Here is a 24,458-nt window from a genome sequence, read left to right as displayed (position 1 = left end):
GGGGGGGGGGGGAGAAATGTGTTGAATCAATTGTCAAAATTGGTAAATTCTTCGATAAAATGTTGAAACAGATAAAAAATAAATAAAATACAACTTTCACACTGCCCTGTCGCAAGAGGCCAGCTACTTGCTTTTGAGTCACATTGCTTGGCATTCTGGGAAGCCACCAGTCCACAACTGGTTCTAAACCTTCGTTATGATGTTTTGTCAGTAACAATGTCTGAACTCTTGAGTCTCCCTTCCAAACTAGTTTTCACATTTACCATAGTATTCTTTACCTAAAAAATAAAAAATTGAAATTGAATTTAGTCTTGCTAAACCCTTTCATGATAGCTGCCTAACACCTAATACTGAACTGCATAAAGCAAATTTATATACAAGTATTTTGCTGAAAATTATTAGGCAGAAACTGTGATTTACTGAAATTTATTACATGTACATACATATATTTTAAATATTTTGTCATATTTTAATCAAACAACATTAATTTGCGCTAAAAAGGAGAAGCACTATGGAAACAGTCTACCACTGTCCAGAATATCTGGTATTGACACCCGGCCCACCACAATTGTGCATGTACATGTATTTTTTATAGAGAGAAATTGAACTTAGTCTAGCTCTTCTTACTTGATCTATAAGATCTATTGAGGTTGTAATGATTTCTTTCCATCGATCAATTTCACTCTCATGCAGCTGCCTCTGCTGTTGAAGGAGCTGTGTCCATTCTTCTTGTGATTTAGGATAATTTCTGTGAAAATTAAAACATACAAGACTGTATAATCTGTAAATTTAAATAAACAAGGACAAAACAAAGAAATACTGTCTAAAACTTTTTTATTTGCAATGCTCTAACTTTCATGATTGTTATACATTACAAAAACCAAAACATGCAGAAATCATATTACGGTAGTTACAAAATCTTTTCCAAAAGAAAAAGCATAACCCCTAGCTGCTAATAAAAAATATTACAGATTACAAAGACTGTCTTATCTTCATTATTCATAGTAAACAATTAATTTGTTTAATAAATAAACAACTTTTTCTGGATACAGTAACAAGGATGCAAAATAATGAACGAGTACATTTATAATATACTCATACTGTAAATTCCTTATTTTAAATGAGTATTTATTTCCACAAATCCGCAGTTTTGTTTCTAATTGCAAGAATATGAAATCATGATCATCAAATTTTAGTTATAATTTCCTATAGTTCAAAACTGTCTGAAAAATAAAAGCAAGATTTTGAAATTTTGCAAGAGTTCCTTCTTGCAATTTAATGCACATTTAATTTGGAATCTACAGTACTTAAATCCAGTTCTATTCTTACTTGAGTTCCTCAGCCATTGTGTCCTGCTTTTGGAAGTAGAGTACATTGGTATAGCTCTCCAGGGACCAGAGCTTATAGAACAGAATAGCGTTGAAGATCACCAGCAGGACAAGCCTACAAAATGCAATGACAAGGTTGAAAACAAAGCATGGTTGTTTGATAGAAAATATGTTGGTAGAAAAGATAAATAAAAATTTCCTTCAATGATTTTAAATTATAGCAATCTGTATGTACTTTTGCTATATGGCATATGTGCAAAATGTAAGCATGACAAATACTACTCCTGCTGGGGTTTTTGACTTGCAATTATAGCTTCTATTTGTTGAGAAAAATAATTAAACTAGTGGCAACAGAAAAAAATATAACAAGTAATATAAAAGAAATATAGTAGGGATACAAACATTAACTGGAAATTGCAATTACCAGTATACCTGGCCAGTAACTCATGTTTTGGTTCAATGGTATGGTGGCATATCTCTGCCCCTTGTGTGCAAGTTATTTTTCAATCAAATATATCGACATGCAAGATAAATATGTTGACATGCAAGATAACTATGTCAACATACAACATAATTATGTTGACATACAAGAAAATTGCAATCAGATAAGAATTATACAAAATCTCAAATATCGCCCACCTGTGACATCTAAAATGCTAAATGCAACCAATTTATGTTAACATGCAAAATCAATATGCTGACATGCAACTTATTTATGTCAACATGCAACTTATTTATGTCGACAGGCAATTTATTTGCGTCAACATGCAACTTACTTATGTTGACATGCAAGATAAATATGTTGACCTGCAACTTATAAGTTGTATATCAACATAACTAAGTTGCATGTCGACATAAATATGTTGCATGTCAACATATTCATTTCAACATAACTAAGTTGCATGTCGACATAAATATGTTGCATGTTAACATATTTATCTTGCATGTTAACATAACTAAGTTTTATGTCAACATAAAGAACTTTTATGTCAACATAAAGAAGTTGCATGTTAACATGAATAAGTTGTATGTTGACATCAATAGGTAGCGTATCTAGCATCTTCGATGTCACATGTTGACAATATTTGTGATTTTTTATAGTTTATTTTATATTTCAATTTTTTTGCATGTCAACATAGTTATGTTGTATGTTGACACAACTATCTTTCATGTCACCATATTTATCTTGTATGTCCACATATTTGATAGAAAAATGACTTGCACACATGGGGCAGAGATATGCCACCATACAATGGAGAAAATACACATGTATATTGGTATGTAGCAGTGATGAAACATTTTGTTAATGTAATGTAAATGAGTTGGACCAACATCAATACAACAGCATATATCATAAAAGGAAACATGTTACGATACTGATAAAAAAAAAATCAATTTTTCACAAATACTTACACAACAAGAATGACTCTAACAAGTGTGTCGGCATTGAGTTTGGATATATCCTCTTTATGTATTGTGACACCTGTTGACAAAGAATCAATTTATCAACATTAAATTATTGCTTTATACAGATACACTGTTCATTTAGATACGTGAATATTATAATTACTATATGATATCCTGTGCAAGTGCAGGAAATACATGTAACAATTTTCATATTGATTGATTTTTAATGTTGAAACAAATTGCTTTGTTAATTTTGTGAATATACTGTGTCCAAATTTTTCTGATTTTTTTTTTATTAACCTATTTTAAAAAAAATTCTTTTAAGATTTAGAAAAAAAAAAGATGGAGAACACTTGGTAGAATAAACGCAGTCAATTTATAAATCTCTCATTATATGAACAAAACAAATCCTGCATTTATATAGTCATGTAATAATGAAGTTCTTTAAAAAGTGGGTTTAATTCCACCCTTAATAGACAGCTAAAATCTTATTTACTGTGGTACTTTAATTGATATTGCATATGTTACCAGCATTTACCTGTACCGTTAGCAATATATGGTGGGCAAGTGATACCCTAGAAATCTGCCATGAACAAATACAGACACCATTCCACTCATTTTATGAATTATCATATCTCACTATCTCAAAACTGACTAAACATTTCAGCTACCGGGGCTGCATTCTCCCCCGGGATGGACTTACTTCTGACAGGCGTTGATGGTGTGATGAGTGGGGACTTGACAGGTTGTCTGGTCTGCTTGTCAATCAGGGACAGGTGTCGGGTGGGTTTTAGTTTGTGGATTTCTGGGACCGCCGAGTGCTGGGTTCGAACTCTCCTCTTTCGTATTTTCCTTTTACCGCTGGCCTGAGTCTGTTGATGGCTGGATTCAAACTTGTCAGATTCCTGCTTCAGGTGAACACTTAGGGTATTGAAATAATCCAAACAACCCTGTACACTGTTTTTCTCTATCATACCTACAATGTGAGAAAAAATAATGCAGGTATATGCAATTATCACTTGATATCAAAATACATGTATCAAAGTTGCTAAGTTACAATTGCGTAGCCTTTAATTGTTCTGCTATAAGGATTTAGAGAACAAACAAATTACAGTACATGTAATAATGTGGATTTTCTGTCAATCTCATCCATATTTTAATTGATGTATCGTCAGTTCCCACACTTTTGGTTTAGTTTTAGACATTGACCTTATACTACTGGTAGTATTATAACAAAATATAAGTGACAATTTAAGTGACAACAATTTATCTATCTAATTATATTATATAAGATGATTAGAGTATTATCATATAGCCTGTACTTAATTGAGCACTCAAAAAGCAAAAACTTTATGTTACCAGGAACTATACACTAGAAATTAAAACTTTTTCTCATGATAAAATACAGGTTGTCTGGTATGTAGGTGTGCCTATGTCTATGGATTTAAATTTCACAATGGCAGGGATTTGAAATGTACCAGTAATTTAACTTGCTTTAAACCTTCTAATTTTCAATTTTGTGTGAGTATTTCTCTTTACTTAAAAAAAAAAATTATTCATAGAATTTTCCTCCAGATGTAATCAATACTGTTCAAGGTAGCAGGTGAAATCTCATGTAGTTCATTACCCGAGGAATCTTCCTTTTCAGACAATTCTATTGATTACTTTCTTCGTTAATTGTTCTCCAGCACATATTGTGTATCTATACACTATAAATGTAGTACATGTGTAGTACTTGTTTTTAACATCTATAATGCTACGACATGTACTTCATTACAATAATTTATAGTCTGAACAGAGTAAAAAAAATAAGATTAAAAAAACTTGCATTCATTTGATTGAATTCTTCATTTGTAATCCTGAAATTTTTTGGAATTCTATCAAACGAATCATAATCCAATTGAACTTTTGTTTCAGAGCTCAAAAATAACTTTGAAAAATATGTTGCAGTCCACAAATCTAAGAGTTTGATAACAAATTTACTGATACTCATCAAAAGGTTATAATAAGGAAGGAAATTGGAAAATGTGGATACACGCATGTACATACTTTTGACTAATCCCCACACTGACTTCTTGTAGCGTACTTCTGATGAAATCTGGATTCGAGATTTGTATCGGCTGACCTTGGACACACAGTATTTATTCACAACCTAAAACAGTAAAAATTCCAACATATAGAATTGTCTCCATTGCTATCTGATACTTCCAAGAAAAGAAAAAAAAGAGAGATCTAGACTGCTGATATCAATATGTTTCCAACTGTACCATCAATGCAAATGATTGGCTTGAAGTTCAATTTTTAAATCAATATAATACCTGTATAGGAGTTCAAAATACACATCAAGTTAAAATATAACATCGCTCCAAACAAGTATCAATCCTTGATACTTTAATTCTAAATTAATTTGTCTTAATTTGTGAGTTCTAACAAATCAATCCTCAATTGAATATACTTGATCCTATACATGTAAAGAGCATATAATGTTTCATAAACAAGCTTTATAAAGCAAATGGCTCATCAAACAGTACAGGAATAATACTTTTGCTTTTAATACAAAAACACTATCTTAACTCCAATAAAATGGGTTGCTCTTGAAACAGTTCTTTTGGTTTTTTTTTACAATCTTAGAAATAGCAACCATTTCATTTCATTTCTAAAAAAAAATATACATGATATACATAAACTTTTAAAATTCATTTTCTGATATATTTCATCAAGTTTATATTTAGAAATCACTATCTAGGTTGTCAACTATGAAACACTTGTGAATTTCCCACCCAATGTGCAAATAATGAAATCATTCAATATGGCATTTTTCATTCAATGGTTTTACTTTGAGACTCTATCTACCTGATGCATTGTACCATGAAAACTTGTAAAACAAGAATTGAGAGAGAGAGAGAGAGAGAGAGAGAGAAGGAACATGACACAGAGATGTAGTGAACAGTTCTAATAAATCATTACAGATTAATCTAAGAGCTCTGAACAAGTTATGGTAATAATGCACCAATCAATATATAATCATATAATCAATATAATAAAAAGTAACCTGCACTGAGCTTGTCATTTTTAGTTTTTAAATCCAGTAGTGAATTTTAATTAAATGATTTATTTTTTTTCTCTCCAATAGTTACATGCATCATAAAACTAAATATCCCATTTTTTTTAAAATAATCATTATGGCACATACCCCTCTTTCATCTGCTGTGTAAATACTTGTAATCCTGCACACCAAGTTTTATATGCAATTTTAAAAAAATATGGTAGCCAAAATAAATATATTATCAAAGAAGAGTTCACTTATTTAGTTTGACAGACATATACATATCTAACTTTGTCAAGGTTTTGATCTGACTGAATGTGCCATGAAATTTTCACCACCAACCAAATAAACATACCTGTTATGTCATATGCAATCTAACACAATTAAGAGTGGGCTCCCACTTACAGTATAGATTATTATACCGGTATATTGATATCCTGAATTAATTTAAAACTCCTTATGTTCAACTGCAGTCTCAATCAATGGCTGTATCACCACTGCACAGGAATACAAACATGAATAAACACCTGTATTTATTTTAATCAAACCTCCTCTATACACAGGTAAAATATTCAAATCAGAAACTGCCATATATTAACTCAAAGATAAACATCTTACAATGCAAGAACAGAGGCAAAAAAAAAATTTCTTTAAGGCTAAAATCTCAAGATCTGCAACTGAGTGCAAAATGATAAAAATTCATTTCAGAAGGTAGATATTTGTTTGAACAACCATTGATTTTACTTCCAGCAAATGAAGCCAATTTAGTACTCATGCATTCACAGAATGTGTATTGTATTAGCTCAGGAAAATGTGCATGTACCATCTCTAGCAATAATTTCAACCACAAAAAAAAAAACCTTCAGGGTCTTTTTCCTTTTTTTCAAAAGTTGTAGCATTAACAATGAAATATTGATGGGACAATGTTTTACAGAAGAAATTTGATTCTCGGAAGGTTTGAGATGAATCTTCTTACCAATATTTCATTTTTCTTTTCAGTAAGGATAGACACACGTTCATGTAAATGTCTCCAGCTGGGTGACTTTTCTTTTCAATTTTTGAAGAGCAGGTTGATTAGAATTTCTTTTGATTGGATACTATACAACATGTAACAGCACTGAGTACAGTCATCAAATGACTCACGAGGGAATACAAGCAAAAACTAGCTTGGTATGGTCATCTATGCCAAACTTGCCCAAATCTACATAGTACAACAAAATTATCAGTAGCTTTTTGATAATCCTAACTTCCTCACATTCATTTTTTTTTCTGAAAAAATTGTGTGCATTCATTGATTACCAATAGGTTTTTTTAAAGATGATTTGGCTATAAACTGTACTTGCATATGAAATATAACTGTTTATAGTTTTCATTGTATTCCTAAAACATGCATTAAAATCACATAATAATTTAAACTGATGTATAAAACACTCACTGGTTTATCAATACACAAGTTTAATAATATTCTTTAATTTGTCTCTGAAGCTAATAAAAACAAGAGGCCCATGGGCCACATCACTCACCTGAGGAACAATAGGTATGATAAAATCAGCTTAATGAAGTCATAATACAAACAATCTGGACAATGTACAATAATACATGTAGATCATGTATAAATAAAATCCATTTCCCCCCCCCCCCCTGGATATTCTTATGTTTATCATCATTAGTCCCTTTTCTAACAGGATGATTTTATAGTCATATCACATGTTGAGTATTGCAGTTCTCAAAAAGATCCTTAACAATTGTTTATATATGGGATATAAAGCTACATCAAACTCTGAACCTTCTTGTGAAGCCAAAGAATTGTCCTGGAGCCAAAGTCTTAACAATTATAAAGATCATCTGGCTGATTAGTTTCTGAGAAGAAGATTTTTAAAGATTTACTCTATATATTCCTATGTAAAATTTTAACATACACCCCCCCATGTGGCTCCACCCTACCCACAGGGATCATGATTTTCACAACTTTGAATCTTCACTACCTGAGGATACTTCCACACAAGTTTCAGCTTTCCTGGCTGATTAGTTTCTAATATGAAGAATTTTAAATATTTACTCTATATATTCCTATGTAAAACTTCGACCCCCCCATTGTGGCTGCACCCTATCCCCGGGGGTCATATTTTTCACAACTTTGAATCTACACTACCTGAGGATGCTTCCACACAAGTTTCAGCTTTCCTGGCTGATTAGTTTCTGAGAAGAAGATTTTTAAAGATTTACTCTATATATTCCTATGTAAAACTTCGACCCCCCATTGTGGCCCAACCCTACCCCAGGGGGTCATGAATTTCACAACTTTGATTCTACATTACCTGAGGATGCTTCTATACAAGTTTCTGCTTTCCTGGCTTTATGGTTCTTGAGAAGAAGATTTTTGAAAATTTCTCGAAATTTTTCATTAATTTTTAATTATTTCCCCTTGAAAAAGGGTGTGGCCCTTAATTTTCACAACTTTGAATCCCCTTTGCCTAAGAATGATTTGTGCCAAGTTTGGTTGAAATTGGCCCTGTAGTTCTTGAGAAGATGTTGAAAATGTAAAAAGTTTACAGACAGATGGACGACAGACAAAATGTGATCAGAATAGCTCACTTGAGCTTTCAGCTCAGTCGAGCTAAAAAGTCAATTATTCTTCTTCAAATTTCATAGAACACACATCTGTTTGACAATGAACAATTATTTCCTCTAAACACTATTTTTACACACTTGTCGTAGTTTCAGGTTTCATTAAAGCATCATAAGCTCTATACATACATATGTCAGAAGTACATGTATTTATGCCTGTCAATACCATTGTTTTATGAAGTAAACATTTTAATATCGAACAATTACAGTATACATCCTACAAAACATTTTTAAATTTTAATCAATTTTTCATCAACTTGATAAGACGCTACAGGTTGTTTGAATAGCTGGTGCAGATAAGCTTAGTACAGCCTTGTTCAGTTTACCTCTAGTAAAACTTGGTACACCTGGTACTATCCTCAGCAATGTTCTATAACTCTTAAAATATCCAGGAATTATTAGTTTACATCCTAGATTTAATATGCTTTTATGCTGGAAAATGTGTAGCAATTTAAAAATGTTTCTAATACATTTTCTATTACTGGTACTGTTATCCAATTTTAATTTACAACCACTACATTTTGCGATTTCTCAATAATAAACTGGTTTGCGACGACTATATTTTTCATGACTATTATTCATCGACACTTGTTTTTATCTAACACCCATTCAACAACGACTAGTTCATGGCGAGAAATATTTACAACAAAGAGGCCTTCGCGAATCTCGCAAATATTTCTCGCACACAAATAAAAGTTGGTTAACAGTACATGTTGGTAATCATCAACGTCTTTGCCACAGATTTATCACAAAGAGCAATGGAACCTCATGCCTTAAGTATGTGGGTTTGACCCTCCAATTTGTGGGTAAAAATTTTACAAAAATCTCCCGTTTTCATATACTTTCCATTATAACTCTACTGGGCATACATGTTTTTACTATGTTAATCCCCATTTCAGTTTATATGTAATGAATGAAGAACAGATAACATCTTCAGGATGATAACTAAACTTTGCAATTTAGCAAGCAAAGGACCAGAGAACCTTAATAGACAGAACCAAATCTCATCACCTAGCAACCAATGCAACCGTTTACCATTTGATTGCACATACCAAGTGCACCAACTGTAAGGCAATATATATAATGGAAAAACTGCAAGGAATAGTGAAAATTGACCTGAACACTGTATAACAGACTTACAATGAATGTGTTTCCGTAAGGTATTCCCATACAGGAGCACTCCGTGTCCACAGTGAAGTAAGTGCCGGGGGTGGGGTTCTTGTGACAGGTCTGTAGCTCCACTGCCTGGGAAGACTTGGGCCCTATGGAGTAGTTTAGTTGGATGGTGTAGCTGACCGTACGAGTCTGCTTACCATGCCCCATGTCCTTCCAGGGGGTGAAGGTAAAATCTGTCAACAAGGAAAATGCATCATTATTCATTAAGATATATACCACTAGTATAGCATACAAGTTTGAACCTCCTGATGGGAAGTTACATATTTTGTTTACTTAATTTACCACACAGACAAATATCTCTAGGCATGGTTGAACAGTATAGTACCTTTTTTATAGCTCAAGCAGATGTAAGATCCAACAGAAGGCATGCAGATTACCATTAAGACAGCTATCAGCTTTAATTAATAATTAAAGCCAATATAATTATGAAGGAACTAAATACACAAACTGAGAAAGACAGACCTTTTGAGCCCCTTCTTGTTTGGATCTCGCTGTAGAAATCCGACTCTGTGAACAGCATCTCGAACATCTTCTCCACGGGAATGTTGTAAACCTCGTCTATCATAGGCTTCTGAAAGTGGGCATGCTCAGAACAGAGGGTAACTTCCTCTATAAGATAAGTTGGTCTTCTTTGACTACAGCTCGTAATTTAACTCATAAATGAAAATAAATTTTTGCTTCATTTAACTCCGTCAATCTGAATAATACTCTATAATTCTAAACACACATTTGATTGACAATAACTCTTTGTAACAAGTCAAGCATCAGCTTCCCAAACACTTCTGATAACTACTGTGTTCGCAAGATAATTCATTTCCAATACAGGAAATCAAACAGCCACTGCTAGAACATGCAAGTTTGAATTGATGAGTAAAACTGATGAAAATTCTCCTTGTCAAAGTTATGGTATATTGCATATTTACTGTATGTTTTTGTTCAGATCAACTAACATTTTCAATCACTCGAAGAGATCTTTCTTCCATAATATATGAAGTAAAGTTTTAATTTGGGAAAGGGTAAGCTTTTTTTTGTAAAGTCTGAGTAGTATCTGACAGAATATAGTCCTCCTTTAAATGTGATACCTATCCCAATGCAAAAACTAACTAAAACAATCCTCCTTGGATTTTTTCAACAATGTTTCACACCATAAGAGTAGCCCCCCTTTTGTACACAATTCTTTCTCTGGTCATCAGGGTCAATTGAACAGTGTACCAACCTTTACTTTTCATTAATTCCCAAGGTATTTGTATCAATTTCAGCAACAGACCCTTGCCTCCCATTTCCTCAATTAAAAAATTCCCACTTATTTGAGCTGATCAATGTAAAAAACAATTCAAAACTTAGAAGTTATTCAGGTGCGCAAATGTAAGAGACACACACAAAATATTTAGCCCCTCCCCTTTTCTACCCACTTTCCAAAGCATTGAGTAGTTATACCTTCACTGTCTTCTGTTGTATCACTTTGATCGGTGGCCACATCCTCACACTGCTTCTCTTCAAGTCCTGCTGAGGGAATGACCTCATACTCCTTCCCAATATTGATGCCAAGGTCATCCTGCATTAGCTCTGGAGATGGTAAGATGTCAGAGTCTGCGTTTTCTATCTGTAAATTGCGATCAAACTAGAATATGTACATGTACATCCATCTCAAAAATAAAAGTTCATGTTGTCTAAATGCTATAATGATTTAAAATTTAAAATTATGGCAATAGAGTCTCTCTCTCTCTCTCCCTCTCCCCCTCTCTCTCTCATTTAACAAAACACATTCTGTTTAATTGCACTACAAACAAAAAAATTAAGAAAAGGAAAATAAGGTTGCAAAGATTAAGAATTCTTTATTTAATTGATTTGACTTTATAACAACAAAATAAGAAAACAAAAGAATATCTAATAAAAGGTTATTATTTCTTTTTTAGCTCTATTTGATTTCACCCTTTACCCTTTACTCTTTCCTTTTCCTATTTCATTTGAACACTTCCAAGTCCTTGAGGTATTTTTCTATCAAATCTTTCAATAATGCCATTTCTCAAACACATGAAATTTACTTGATTGAGTCTGCTGGGAGTGATGTAGTCATCCCTGATTGGTTCATCTATAAAAGAGGGTGGGGCTACATAATCATCATCACTTGAGTCCAGACAAAGCTCCTCCCCATAGTTACAGTGAATCCACTGCCACATCTCCTTAGCTGTCATTGGCTGTCAATCAAAATTGATGCATATACATTAAACTTGCCAAAAAAAAGGACTTACCGGTAATAAATAAAACATTTTGATACTGAGTATAAGAAATTTTGATTTGAAAAATTACAAATTTCTTATTTGAACAAGTGAATGCCACATAACATGTATGTCCTAAACGTTGGCATCCTCTGCTCTAATTTATACCTGTCCTAGTAGAGCATTCTGCCAGACCCTAAACAGCATCATGTACGTCTTGTCTCTGTTGGCCAGACTGGTGAAGAAATATTTCTCTCTGTCCGTCGTGATCTGGATGGCGTTGGGAATCACGCGGGCTGTCTTCTCTTTGGTGACGGAGGTGATCTCTTTACATGGAATGGCAAGCTACAATATCAAACGCCATCGGTAATATACATAAGAGAAACCATAAAACATAAATATTTTCAAATACTTTAGAATCGTTTATCTTAATGGTGGCTCAAATTTTGTGGATTTTTGGAGTACCCAGTACATTCTCAATTTAACATAATAGAATATACAAATTTTATATTACGTCTTTAGTCATGAAAAACTAATCTGACATCTAAGATCAATTGTCTTTGACATAAACTTATGACCTAGAATTTAGTGTAAGTTATGTTTTTTCTAAATTATATCCATTGAACTTCCAGGTCGCCAAGTTTAAAATCTTTGTAATGTTTCAGATTTCTATCTACTTAACATTTTTAAAAAAATTATTTACTTTTAAAACGGACCCTTTTTTGTCAAATTTAAAGTATGAACATTTTATCTATAGCATTCTAACTTAATTAGTTATGTTTTACACATGCATGATTTTAAAGCATCATTATCTGCCAGAGTAACTAGTGTTTTATGTTTATTCCATGTACCGCATATATTCTCTTTTTCTATGAAAACTATAAAACATGTTGTGAAATTGTGGAACTTTTACTTGCACATACAAGTATGTATAGTCTATGATTTTTTATTAAGGAATTCCAATATCCGACTAAAAAATATTGTAGCATTATTACGTTACATACATATTTGGCATATTTTGGCGGTTATATATTGCATTTTCTTGTTTCGTTGTTGTCATTCTGTCTTCTTCTGCAATTCTGTTTAAAACTTTGTTGGTAAATATGGCATTTTAATTAGTAAATTGGAACTACTTTCTTTATACATTTTTTCAATTTTTCCATATGATTTCATGAGATATTTCTTATGGGGTACATAAGGGGTGATTTTTCAATAAATCAACAGTCTGCTCTTTTATATTTTGGGGGGTTCACATTACTTTTGAGGTTTTCCTAAATTTTGGTAAATACCAGTATTTATAATCTCTAGAGCATAACCATCTTCGCTAGCCAAGGGTGATGATCCACGGTGTTTCTCTATTCACGTGAATAGAGAAACACCGTGGATCGTCACCCTTGGCTAGCGAAGATGGAGCATAACTAATTATGGCTACGTAATTTGATGATTAAACGGATAAAATTTTAATTAGTGAAAGTGTAATTTTTAACAGTCTGGGAAGTTTATTATGGACCATATATCAAGATTATTTTTGGATTCAATCTTATTTGAATTTCTATTGCGCAATTATCACTATGTTGAATATTTGTGTATTTAGCCATGTCTTGATTATTTGATATCTGGATATTTCTAGGAATTTAAAGTCTCATATTTAGATCAAATTACTCAAGGGTGATTGAAATTAAGCCTGGATTAATTTTTTAAATACTATTGATGTTCATTCTAATTTGATGCAAACTCAATAAATTTGTGAAACTTTAAATTCTGTGTTTGTTCTTTTGAGTAGGAAATTGATTTCCAAATGAGAATAGTCATTGTGTGCTCATCACGTAAAATCTTTGGTGTTAGAAGTGGGATACCCATTGTGTGCTATCTCCCTACACCTACAAGACTTAATAAGTATTCTGAATTTATGGTAACATGTATACACAATGATTGGCATCAACAAAATATACTTAACTGCTAAGTATTCTTAAACATGGCAGTAATTTAGTCTTGCATAAAATAAAAGTCAGTTTACAGTAATGCGTCATACGATATAGTAGCATTACCAGCGTTTCCCAGGTAAAGATGTTGGCGTAAAAACAGACCCAGTTCTGAGTGATGTACATTCGGCCCTGCACTAGGATCTCTTTTTGCAAGGCACAAGAATAATCTGCAAGGAACAAATTTAAAGTCAAATCTACTGAGCAAGTTTGAAAAAATTACTTATAAAATAATCCATGTAAGTTTATGCATGAAAAACAAGTTGAGCATTAATAAAATTCTTGCATTAAATTTACTAGTCTTGAGGAGTCATGCATACATGGAAGGTTTGACATTTAAAATTATTGAAGATTCCCAACGCGAAGAATTCATATTTATCTGTATAATGTCACCAGAAGCTCCCCTTTTAGATTCTAAATTCTCACTTTTATCTTTTTTTCTAAGTTGTATGCCATATAGAATTATAACAAAAATTCAGCACTCAAGATTTTATATTCTTTTCAGTCAAACTTTGTTATCTTGAACTTGATGGGACTGTTTAAAAGCTTCGAAATATCTGAGAATTCAAGATATCGAGGGTAAAATACTTAAAAAATAATTGGTACATGTATTTACAAATCACTTCAATTACATATCCATTGTATTCGAAATATCAGTGTTCGAGATATCAAAGTTCAACTGTACTTGTATTAATAAAAGAGTATACTGTATTTTAGCTTCATTTCCAAAATACTTTTTAAAAATTTTTCTGACAATGTGAAATTTAAAAAGATATTGTATACATTACAAATAACAGAGCATATGAAATAACTTCCTTACCCACAAGGAGCCTATCCTCTCTATAGACATCCTTAAAAATCTTCCTGAAATCTTCACTTTTCGTTTTATAAGATGTGTTCCACATCTAAAATGACATAAATTCGTTAAATTCCCCATGAGTGACATCATAACCATCTTGTATCAAAGAACTGCAGGTACATAAAATATGGGCATGTGTGTTAATAAACAAAAAATTAAACTAATTAACAGTATATACAAATGTTAATTATTGCATTGAAATCTATCAAATTGATACAGTTTACAAGTGGCATGCATTTCATACGTATACACATTAAAACAATAAATATTAAGTTAGATGCATTTATTGTAAATGTGATAAAATTCTTTTCTATGTTCCCACATTGGATTTATTCCATCACATGAGGTTACTTTGATATATTTTTAATTATTTTATATTAACTTCAACAATACATTTTGCTGTAAATTCTCCAGAATTAAAATTCTCATAAACAAAGCAAAGCCATTTATATTTTGATCAACCCCTGCAGCAATTGCTAACAACAACATGTGGTGCATGGCTTGAAGGTATAGGATGATATTTTTAACTCTGATGCCGATTAAATTTCATGTTAAAAATACCCAGATGGAATGATCAAATGACAAAAATAATACCAAAAAAATTACATGTATAAAAATTTAAAATCTACTGAAATTTAATCATCAAAGATGGATTTATATGAAGTATAGAGATATGGGAGGGAGGAATTGGGTAATTTATAGCTTTTTTGGTTTTTAAAATTAGCAACATTTGGTCATAATGTCATTGAAAAATTCATCTATAATTAAGGATTTACGGTACATTGAAATTAAAAAATCCCCTCAAAATCTGAAATACACTGTGTTACATACTGGTAATTAAATGCAAGATTGCATGAAGATTAAAAACATAGCCAGGGTTGATTTTTATTCTCCTTTTTGAATGAAAGTGTAAAATTGAGCCACTCCCATTCCTTCTTTATAATTATAGGGACTATATTTATGAATACATAAAAATTATAATGAAATTCAACAGCAATTAAATGATATTGGTCTTCATACTGGATGACTTTATTCCTTCAATTCTAAAAAAAATTTGTTTGAAAAAGTGTTAAAAATCTCTTTAATGTGTATCAAGTATCAAAAATATTGGAAACTGTCAATTCGATGAACTCTTTTTGAAGTTTTTATTGCAGAGTACATGAAATTTTCTGAGTACTTGTGGCAGGAAATGATTAGTATACAATCTAATCTACACTAGCTGCAGAATTGGTACTTATTAGAGTATAAATCTACCAGGTGTGTTAAAAACACTACAACTACATATCGAGTGTTATCAACATTAACACATCTATATTAGTAAACACTTGAGGGAAACATTTAAAAAAAAGGACTTATATTGTAAGCCTTTTAAAAGTTTTTCCTAAAGCACTTATTACAAAGTAATATTCAACTGAGTACTACAATAAATGCATATTATATACTTGTGTATTCAAGTGCATATGATTTCATTAAATTAAAATTACCACGTACAGGGTAATACAAAAATATTCCAACATTGCTATCATACCCCCCCCCCCTCCCCCTATAGTTGATCAACCACCCTCACTAAACAAGAACTACCACTATATCTATATGATTGTATATATATACAGGTATATATATAGTTATGACTCCTATTGAAAATTCACTGACTGTTATGAATCCTATTGAAAGTTCATTCAAGTTTTTAAGGATGATCTCATCTAATTGTCATCAATATAAACAACTAAAATTTTATGCTGGCCAGATATCAACTAATGGCCCCTTTGAACCCATATAATTTTACAGTATTTTTTACAGCTTAACATTAATAAAATAACTAAGTGATTTCAAACGTCTTCACTCTGGCAACTCTTATTTTTTTGAAATATAGATTCATATACAGTATGTACTATATTTTTCACTCATTTTCTCACATATTTACAATGCATTGGTATTCATGTAGAATATATAAGTCATAATATATTTTATCTTATATACAAGTATATTCTAATATACAAGTATATATAAACTTTCATTTTTCAGAATCTACCTGTAAATATCTTGTGACTTTACAAAAAAAACTTACTATACATCAAATAATTATGGTAATCTCTTTTCATATATAATATATTGCATTCCTTGTCATAACTATGTTTGATTTACCAGTAAGCTGAATATGCATTATACATGTTCTTCAGACAAATTTGAAACATAATTAAACATTTAAATCCTTATGTGAAAAAGAAATGAAAGTGTTTGAAACTTGTGGCAAGTATGGCACGGTACTAAATTAGCACTACAATTGGGAAAAAGACATGACTTATCTACAAATAAAAATAGAAAAACCCTTCCCAAAAGTTGATAGTGTATATAAGTATGATTATATATATAAATAAAATGAGAATGTTTAAGTTGTTTAAGTTAAGTGTAATAAACGTGCTATAATAATGTCATAGAATAGAAATTTGTATATTATATAGATATTACTTGGGGCTTGTTACACACACACAAAAAATTATACCTACATCAGATACAATCTGTTAAAAAGAAACAACTTCAAAATTGTACTGTACGTCAATTAAAAAAAAAAATGGATCAATTTACTGAAACTATCAATCAAGGTTTATATATTGATCCCCTCTGAATTAGGGAAGACATTTTACACCATTGATTGTAAAATTTTTAAATATTTAGTTAAAAATATATGTATTTTACAATTATTTTTTAATGGCCTTTTTTATGCATTTTCAGCTATGAAATAAAGGTAGTGTAAATGGTGAACCCTGTAGCAGTACTTGAATAAAATGAAATTATTCTTCACCAAAACGCACTATAGCAAACAGATATATACATAAAATATACAGCATGGAACAAACAAGAGAAATATACCAACCTCCTAGGACATGTTAATAAACATACAAATAAGTGATACATTTGTATACAGGTGAATGCTGGCTTAGTCAGTGATGTACAGTATATATACCTGGTATATTAGTTTGATATTAACATAATTTATAGGTATATAAGACCAAAAAAATTAAATATATGTGTTGTTTACTACAACACTCTAATGTGGAGAAAGTTCAATTGGTAGGAAATTATATTTTATTTTTCCATTTTTATTTCCAAATTTTATATTGAAGCAATTATAGTATTTAAAGGTAACCTTTTTAAAATGCCCTATTTATGCATTAAATCAAACATACTTAAGTTAATTGAATAGAAGGCAAGTGCTGCTTTAATAAAATACAATATACATGTAATGGTACATGTATTTTCTAACTAATTTTTTTATGTAACTCAAATGCAAATCATTGTCCGAATAATTGCACATTGCATCCACTAAATGAAAATAATTACTCTAAACAGCATGCAGCATTGAGATTCCAGTCATGATTGCCATCAGAAAAAATTCAAATGCCCTATAAACACATATATATATTTTTTGGCCTAATGTAAGCATATTTCTTTACAGAAATATAATGTATATGAACATGTACTGCATACTTAACCTGTAGTGTGCCATTATTTATGCAGGTAATCAGTGTCTTATACTAATCATACCCGTATAATATTTTTTCAGTTTTTACTAGGTATTAATTATGACTTGAAAGACTCAAATTAAAATAAATTCGAAAAATTAAAAATTGGGAGAAGGATACTAATCATGTCTCCATACATTTATCAAAAATATCAAATATTCTACCAAGACTTTTAATTGGTTTAATTTATTAAGAAATGAATATTTTCTTACCAAAAATCAAAATTAAAACTTTATTTTTGTCAAAAGAAAGGACCAGCTGCAAGAGATATTCTTTTTTTAAAAGTTTTTTTTATCTTTTCTTTTCCATCTTTGATTTAATAATGATTTGCATGTTAATGTACATGAAAAGCCTCAATTTTCTTTTGTTTCCTTTATCCATACGTAACTCTCAACTCAAATGAAACAGAGGATTACACAGCATACCATAATTATTAAACTAAATAAATATTAGCCTATACAAGTACAAATGTACAAATCTTAAACTGAGAATTGCACAATACATATATATTTTCCAAACATAAAACAAGCCATAATTACTTTTGATGCCTGCAATGTGGAGAAACAAACATTTTTCATAAATGACAGAAAGACAATCTCAATGCTTTTGCAGATCAAATATTTCAGACCAAATTTTTCAGCATAAAATTTTGTGAATGTGCAAGATAATCTTGTATGCAATTGAAAAAAAATATTGTAGGAGGCCAAACAGATTATGGAAGCAACATACAAAAAAAAAAATTTAATAAAAAAAATAACCACAAAAATACTTACTGTGTACCATGGGGCATTTTTCTTTTTTTTGTCGCTTTTATCTGCACTTTTCTTGGCTGCTGATAGGCTGCTGTCTTCAACACGACTGCTGTCACTGACCATTCCGTTCTTTGACTCCAGACTGACGTTCATGTCCAATGACTTCTCGGAGCACTTGTCCATGATGTTCTCCAGAGACTTCTCAAAGGAGCGTTCCCTTGAATGAGACCGCACAAACTCGGTGCTGCTCCTGCTGCCCGAGTCGGACCTCTCCACCAATCTACTGGGAGTTTTGCTGGGACTTGATGACTCTCGGAACGACGACGACTTGCCTCTGGATATGCCTGACCCTCCTAGGATCGGTGATTTTGAGGACTTTGAATCGGTTTTGTCAAGACTGACCCCTACACCTTTACCCCAAGACACACTGTCGCCACTGGATTTCTGTTCCGTCTCTCTCAAACTACTGTCAGAAGTCCGACGTGTATCATAGTTACTGTTAAAACTATGACGATGTCGCACTTCTCCACCATTGGTGAAGCCGCTGGTAAAGTTGGGTGCTGACTCAACTGCCTCCACTGATTCATCTTTTTTCTCTTCATATCTAGCTTGGAGGTAGGGAGCAGATGAAAATTTGGAAAGGCCTGCTTTGCTACAAAACATGAGATTATTAAAGAAACATGATTCAAACACAGTGTAGAAATGTACATGGTTGTACATGTGTATCACAAAAACTGATGTTGCAATCAACTGTTATTTTTATGTAGTACATGTTAATAATAATGCTCCAAAAGTTAATGGAATCTGCAGGGCACAATGTGCTTATTCCTTTTCAACATGTTATTTCTAATGCCTATAATGCCTATGCAAGTGGTCATTTCACTTGAAAGACCTGATAATTGGGTGTTAATCCGAGATTCCTCTGACTCCAACCCCCGCTTTTATAAGGGGACTCCCCTTCCTTCATTCATTCATTTATTTCAATCTCAACACCATTGCACAATGGTACACAGAGATTATAATAATACAATATGTGGTATTTCTTAATAATTAACAATGCATGCGTAAGCGAGAGAGAGAGAGAGAGAAAAAAAAACCATATACAACTCTGACTCGTTAATACAAATGTGAAGTATGGGGGTTCTAACCTGGGGAGCATTTTTTATTTATTTTTCTAATAAAAGCACATAATTTCCTCAAAGAACAGTGTTTTGTACTTGCCATTATAAATTTAAAACTAATAGCATTTTTTATTTTTATATTTATATTTGATAAGCATTGCTTGCGTTCTTGCTGCAACGAGTTACAACTAAGTATGTAGTGAAATTCATCTCCTATTTCACACTTATTACAATGAGCACAGAATCTTTCATGTCTGGGAATATTTGCCCAACGTCCACTTTCAATGGGTAGATGGTGATTACATGTTCGAAATCTACAAAATGTAATTGCATCTTTTTTTGATAATGTATCAAAATAATGTTCAAATTTTAACTCTTCCTTATAAATTCTATAATTTAGAGCTTTTGGGGATGATTGTAGAATAGATTGCCAATTTTGTTTGAATTGGTCTACCAACGTGAGTTTTATTTTTGCCTTTAGCCATTGTGAGTTATGTATAGTTTGATTAATCCATATATTAGATAAACCGCAATTATTTAGAATATGTTTGATATTTTCATACCAAGGGATTTTCCCCCCAATTTCGTGATTCATACAAATTCCTAGATCATATATTAACTTTGCAATTTTTGTATCTTTTCCGGTAAGTATTCTTGACCAATAAGAAATAATGCGTGTTTTAATTTGAATTTCAAGTGGGTATCGACCAAGTTCACCATATATCATGAAATCTGGAGTTGATTGTTTTAAATGGAGTAGAAGTTTACAAACTTCCCGTACGTCACAATATAAAAGTGGGGGTTAGAGTCAGAGGAATCTCGGATTAATTGAGTGTTAACTTAGCCCTCCTCTGATATAAGGAAATTCCTTTATCAACCTATTTATTTGTGCATTAAAGTTTTGATCAAATTTACTTCAAATCTGATATACCGGTATACACTTTTCATTAAGAAATATCTATAACTTAAGCAATTGTTCAGCTACTTCCTTGCCGTTGGAATCTTGAAGCAGCAAATCTTAAATTCAAGATCATTGCTCTACCATGTTGCTTTGAAAAATTTCCAAGTTTAACAGACAATTTCATCTTGAAATTTTGGATTCTCAGATCTTTGTGCTGATGGTACCTCAAAAGATATCAGTGCACACACTTACCTTGGCGAATCAGAATTCATACTGCCGGAACTTTGAGAGTCCTGATCCGACTCTGCAGACCGCTTTCTACTAATGCTGAAATACATACATATATTGATTAACAAAAAAGAACAGATTAAGTGACAATACCATTAGATAATAAGTGATGATTTAGCAGATAATTCATGTGTGGCTTGAACAGCCATGCACATATGTTACTGTCAAATTACAAGATGTTTATCTACACATGAACTTAATGCTGCACCCAATTTATTTTTAAAAAAAAAAACTGCTCTTAAACAGAACTGACTTGGTAGTTAGGATACATTTGTTAATATACAAACTTAGATTTTTTGAAAAATATCTAGATGCTTTTATCAAGTCTAAACAAACAAGTGTGCATGTAATGTGTGATTTAAAAACATGTACCGGTAATTATCTTTTCGAATAGATAGTATATTTCATAACAATGTATTAAATTATAAAGATATTGTCCACAAAGTTTTTCATTATAAGAACAGACATACATACCAGAATAAGCGTATATATTTATAATTACATTTAAAAAATATTTTGTTTGTAAAGTGTGTGAAAAGCATTCACTACACCATAACACAGATGGAAGGTCAAAATTTAGATTATGAGTTTTATTCTGATGTTATAAACATTAAACGTTGTTGGAGTGAAATTCAAAATTGAAGTTGTGGCTGTTACAGTGGCTCTTAATTCTGTTAATCTGAACTTACCCAAGCATAAAACAGGGGTTTTGAGATACTGATATTAATGACATTTGTAGACAAGATAGGTTTAGTTGATCAACAATGATTAAAAATTACCATTGAATCTCATAGATGCAACAGTATGTGCAGACAAATTTTCTTAAAGTGCATTATTCAATTTGTGATTTATGAGACTACCGTATATCTTAAATTAATTCAAAAACTTTGCCCCAAAAAATGGTTCGAATGCTTTAAATATAAACAATATCTTCTTAATAATTAATCTATTAAAAATTAACATGACTGATGTTATGTTTTCTAAAAATCAGCACAATTCACATTTTACAATGGCTTACATGAGTCAGTCGTATAATCATATACAGCTGTGTATATCTGTTTAATAATTTAAAATAACAATTTTACCATTTTTCCTTTTTTTTTTCCTTTCATTTCAACATTACAAAATATATTATATTTTGAATTGCTTTTTATTACAAACTTTTTAAATTGCAAAAAAAATTACTAGTATGAATTAGAAAGCTACATATTTTTTATCCCATTTTTGCAAATTTGTTACATGCAAACCCCCGCCCCCCCCCCCCCCCCCCCTTCAGAATTTACTGAAATAATAATCCACCAACTATCGCACCTTCATTAATTGTGTAGGTGTAGACTTTGCTCTGCTCAACAGCAGCAGGCAAACATTTTTAATCCTATACCAGTCAATGGCTTTTATAATGTAAAATCTATTCAACAGCTGCTGTACGTGGTATATATAGTGGCATTTGTGACAGTGCTTTATATCAAAACCCTCACTGACCTGGTTTTTTCCCTCACTGATTGTGCATTTCTGACTGAAATCAATATAATTTGCACTTCACTGATAAAACATTCAGTTACAAGCAGTATTATCATCACTGCTAGACTTTCTACGAAAACGTTTCATCTTTTCTTCACGATTGAATATATTACTAACACCATTATTAAACCACTGAATGCCAGCTGAGTCAAAATTGAAAAAAAAATAAATACCAGTAAATATTTGACAAAAGTGTATTAAAAATAGGATAAAGCATCCAGATTTGGAGGAAATTTCCATCTACAGATATTTTAATTTTAAACCTTTAAAGAGATGGCTTATATATGTATTTTTATCCGAAATCTACACATGTTCTAAAATTGCACAGCTGTTGATTATATAAGGATGGACATTTATTTACCATTAGGCAAAGATTTCCATAGTTTTATACTATAAAAGATTTATGCCAAGCCAAAAATATGAACTTTACTTTTTCTTGAAAATTGATTCCTCTTAATTTTCTTATCTTTGTAAATTTATTTTTCAATGACTACTAAATGAATAGAGTAAAAGTAAAAAATGCAACTGCAGTGACTGGAATGTTATTAATTTAATCATTGACTATTCATAATCATATTATGCGATTGTAAAATACATTTTAAAATAGTACAAGCACAGTATATCAATGAACAGTACATATTACAATTATATTCCAGTTTATACAATTATACTGGTAAATAAATAACACAGTAAATTACAAAATACCAAAATAGTTTTCAATAGCTAGCTCTAGCTTGATTGCTTGACAGGGTATTAAATTTGTTCTGCTCGTTATCAAATCAGGTCTGAATCTAGATAGGTCTTGTTGTTCCGGTGTAGATTGTTGGTTTTTTAAACATTCAATTCATTTATATTGCACATCGAAAACCTCTAAAACCAGGGACGTATATATTAGTATATACGTCCCTGCTAAAACACTTTCTCCTGTTGTTAATTAATTCAGCTATACTCTTTTGAAAGAATTTTCACCTGACTCTAAGCACTGGATAATATAAATACTAACAATATAAAACTAGCAGTTGGACATTATGCAGTTATGTACAGAATAAGTTTATGAAGATGTAAAATATTACAGAATGTAGTTTTCTATTACATGTACAACCGCTTGAGCAATCCATCTATAGCTCTTAAAAACTCTACCAATATTCTGTTGCTGTAATTCGTTGATGGGATAAATGAATTATCAATTGTATGTGTAACAAGTGACAATATGCATGAACATTACTAACTAAGAAAGGACTCCAATTATGATAAAGTAGACCAAATATAAAACATTATATTTCGAAATCATCTGACAAGAAACGTGAAATGTTCCGATTATTCACCCAATTATGGGGTGATTAACAGATTAAAGCGAGAAGATTTAATGGTAGTTCTTTTTATCATATGCATGTAACGGCGTGTACTATGAATACTTACTGTTGTGGTGACCATCTAAAAATACTTGTGACAGCCGCTACTGTGGAATGAACGGCTGAACTTAGACCGTGTGGACTAGATCCGTTTGCATTGCGAATCAACTCTTCGAGTTCTTCGTTATTATTTCTAATGTCTGTCTCATTTTGGGAAGAATTTCGCAAGTTGCTCATAATATGCTCTAGAATTTAGCAACAGTCTGTCAAAATCAAACAGCTAAATGCATCATTGAAACAAAAGAAAATTTGGTGTACCCTTCAGCCGTTCGGTTTTATTTACTTCGTACCTAA

At 31.6% G+C, this 24,458-nt stretch overlaps 1 protein-coding gene across 3 annotated transcripts; it reads right to left on the bottom strand.

The window, feature by feature from the left end:
* Positions 1–24,458, bottom strand: LOC128191727 (protein Aster-B-like). 3 transcript variants are annotated; one of them, XM_052863962.1, is made up of 17 exons: positions 24,172–24,308; positions 22,714–22,747; positions 21,196–21,270; positions 18,943–19,573; positions 14,607–14,691; positions 13,853–13,956; positions 11,973–12,149; positions 11,631–11,783; positions 11,023–11,206; positions 10,048–10,194; positions 9,550–9,758; positions 4,785–4,887; positions 3,439–3,711; positions 2,742–2,811; positions 1,330–1,443; positions 628–748; positions 1–278 (listed from the first exon to the last, which is right to left on the bottom strand). In XM_052863962.1, exons 3-17 carry the CDS (start codon positions 21,213–21,215, stop codon positions 195–197), a joined length of 2,475 nt encoding a protein of 824 aa, XP_052719922.1. In that variant the 5' UTR covers positions 21,216–21,270; positions 22,714–22,747; positions 24,172–24,308; the 3' UTR covers positions 1–194. The 3 variants fall into 3 exon arrangements, with proteins under 3 accessions (XP_052719922.1, XP_052719920.1, XP_052719921.1); XM_052863960.1 differs by lacking the exon at positions 22,714–22,747 and having other exon boundaries at positions 24,172–24,458; XM_052863961.1 differs by lacking the exon at positions 22,714–22,747 and having other exon boundaries at positions 11,023–11,188; positions 24,172–24,458.

Source organism: Crassostrea angulata, chromosome 7, assembly GCF_025612915.1.
Source record: "Crassostrea angulata isolate pt1a10 chromosome 7, ASM2561291v2, whole genome shotgun sequence".
NCBI classification, from domain to species: domain Eukaryota; kingdom Metazoa; phylum Mollusca; class Bivalvia; order Ostreida; family Ostreidae; genus Magallana; species Magallana angulata.
The sequence above is the reverse complement of the archived record's forward strand: the minus strand, read 5'-3'. Positions and strand labels throughout refer to the sequence as shown.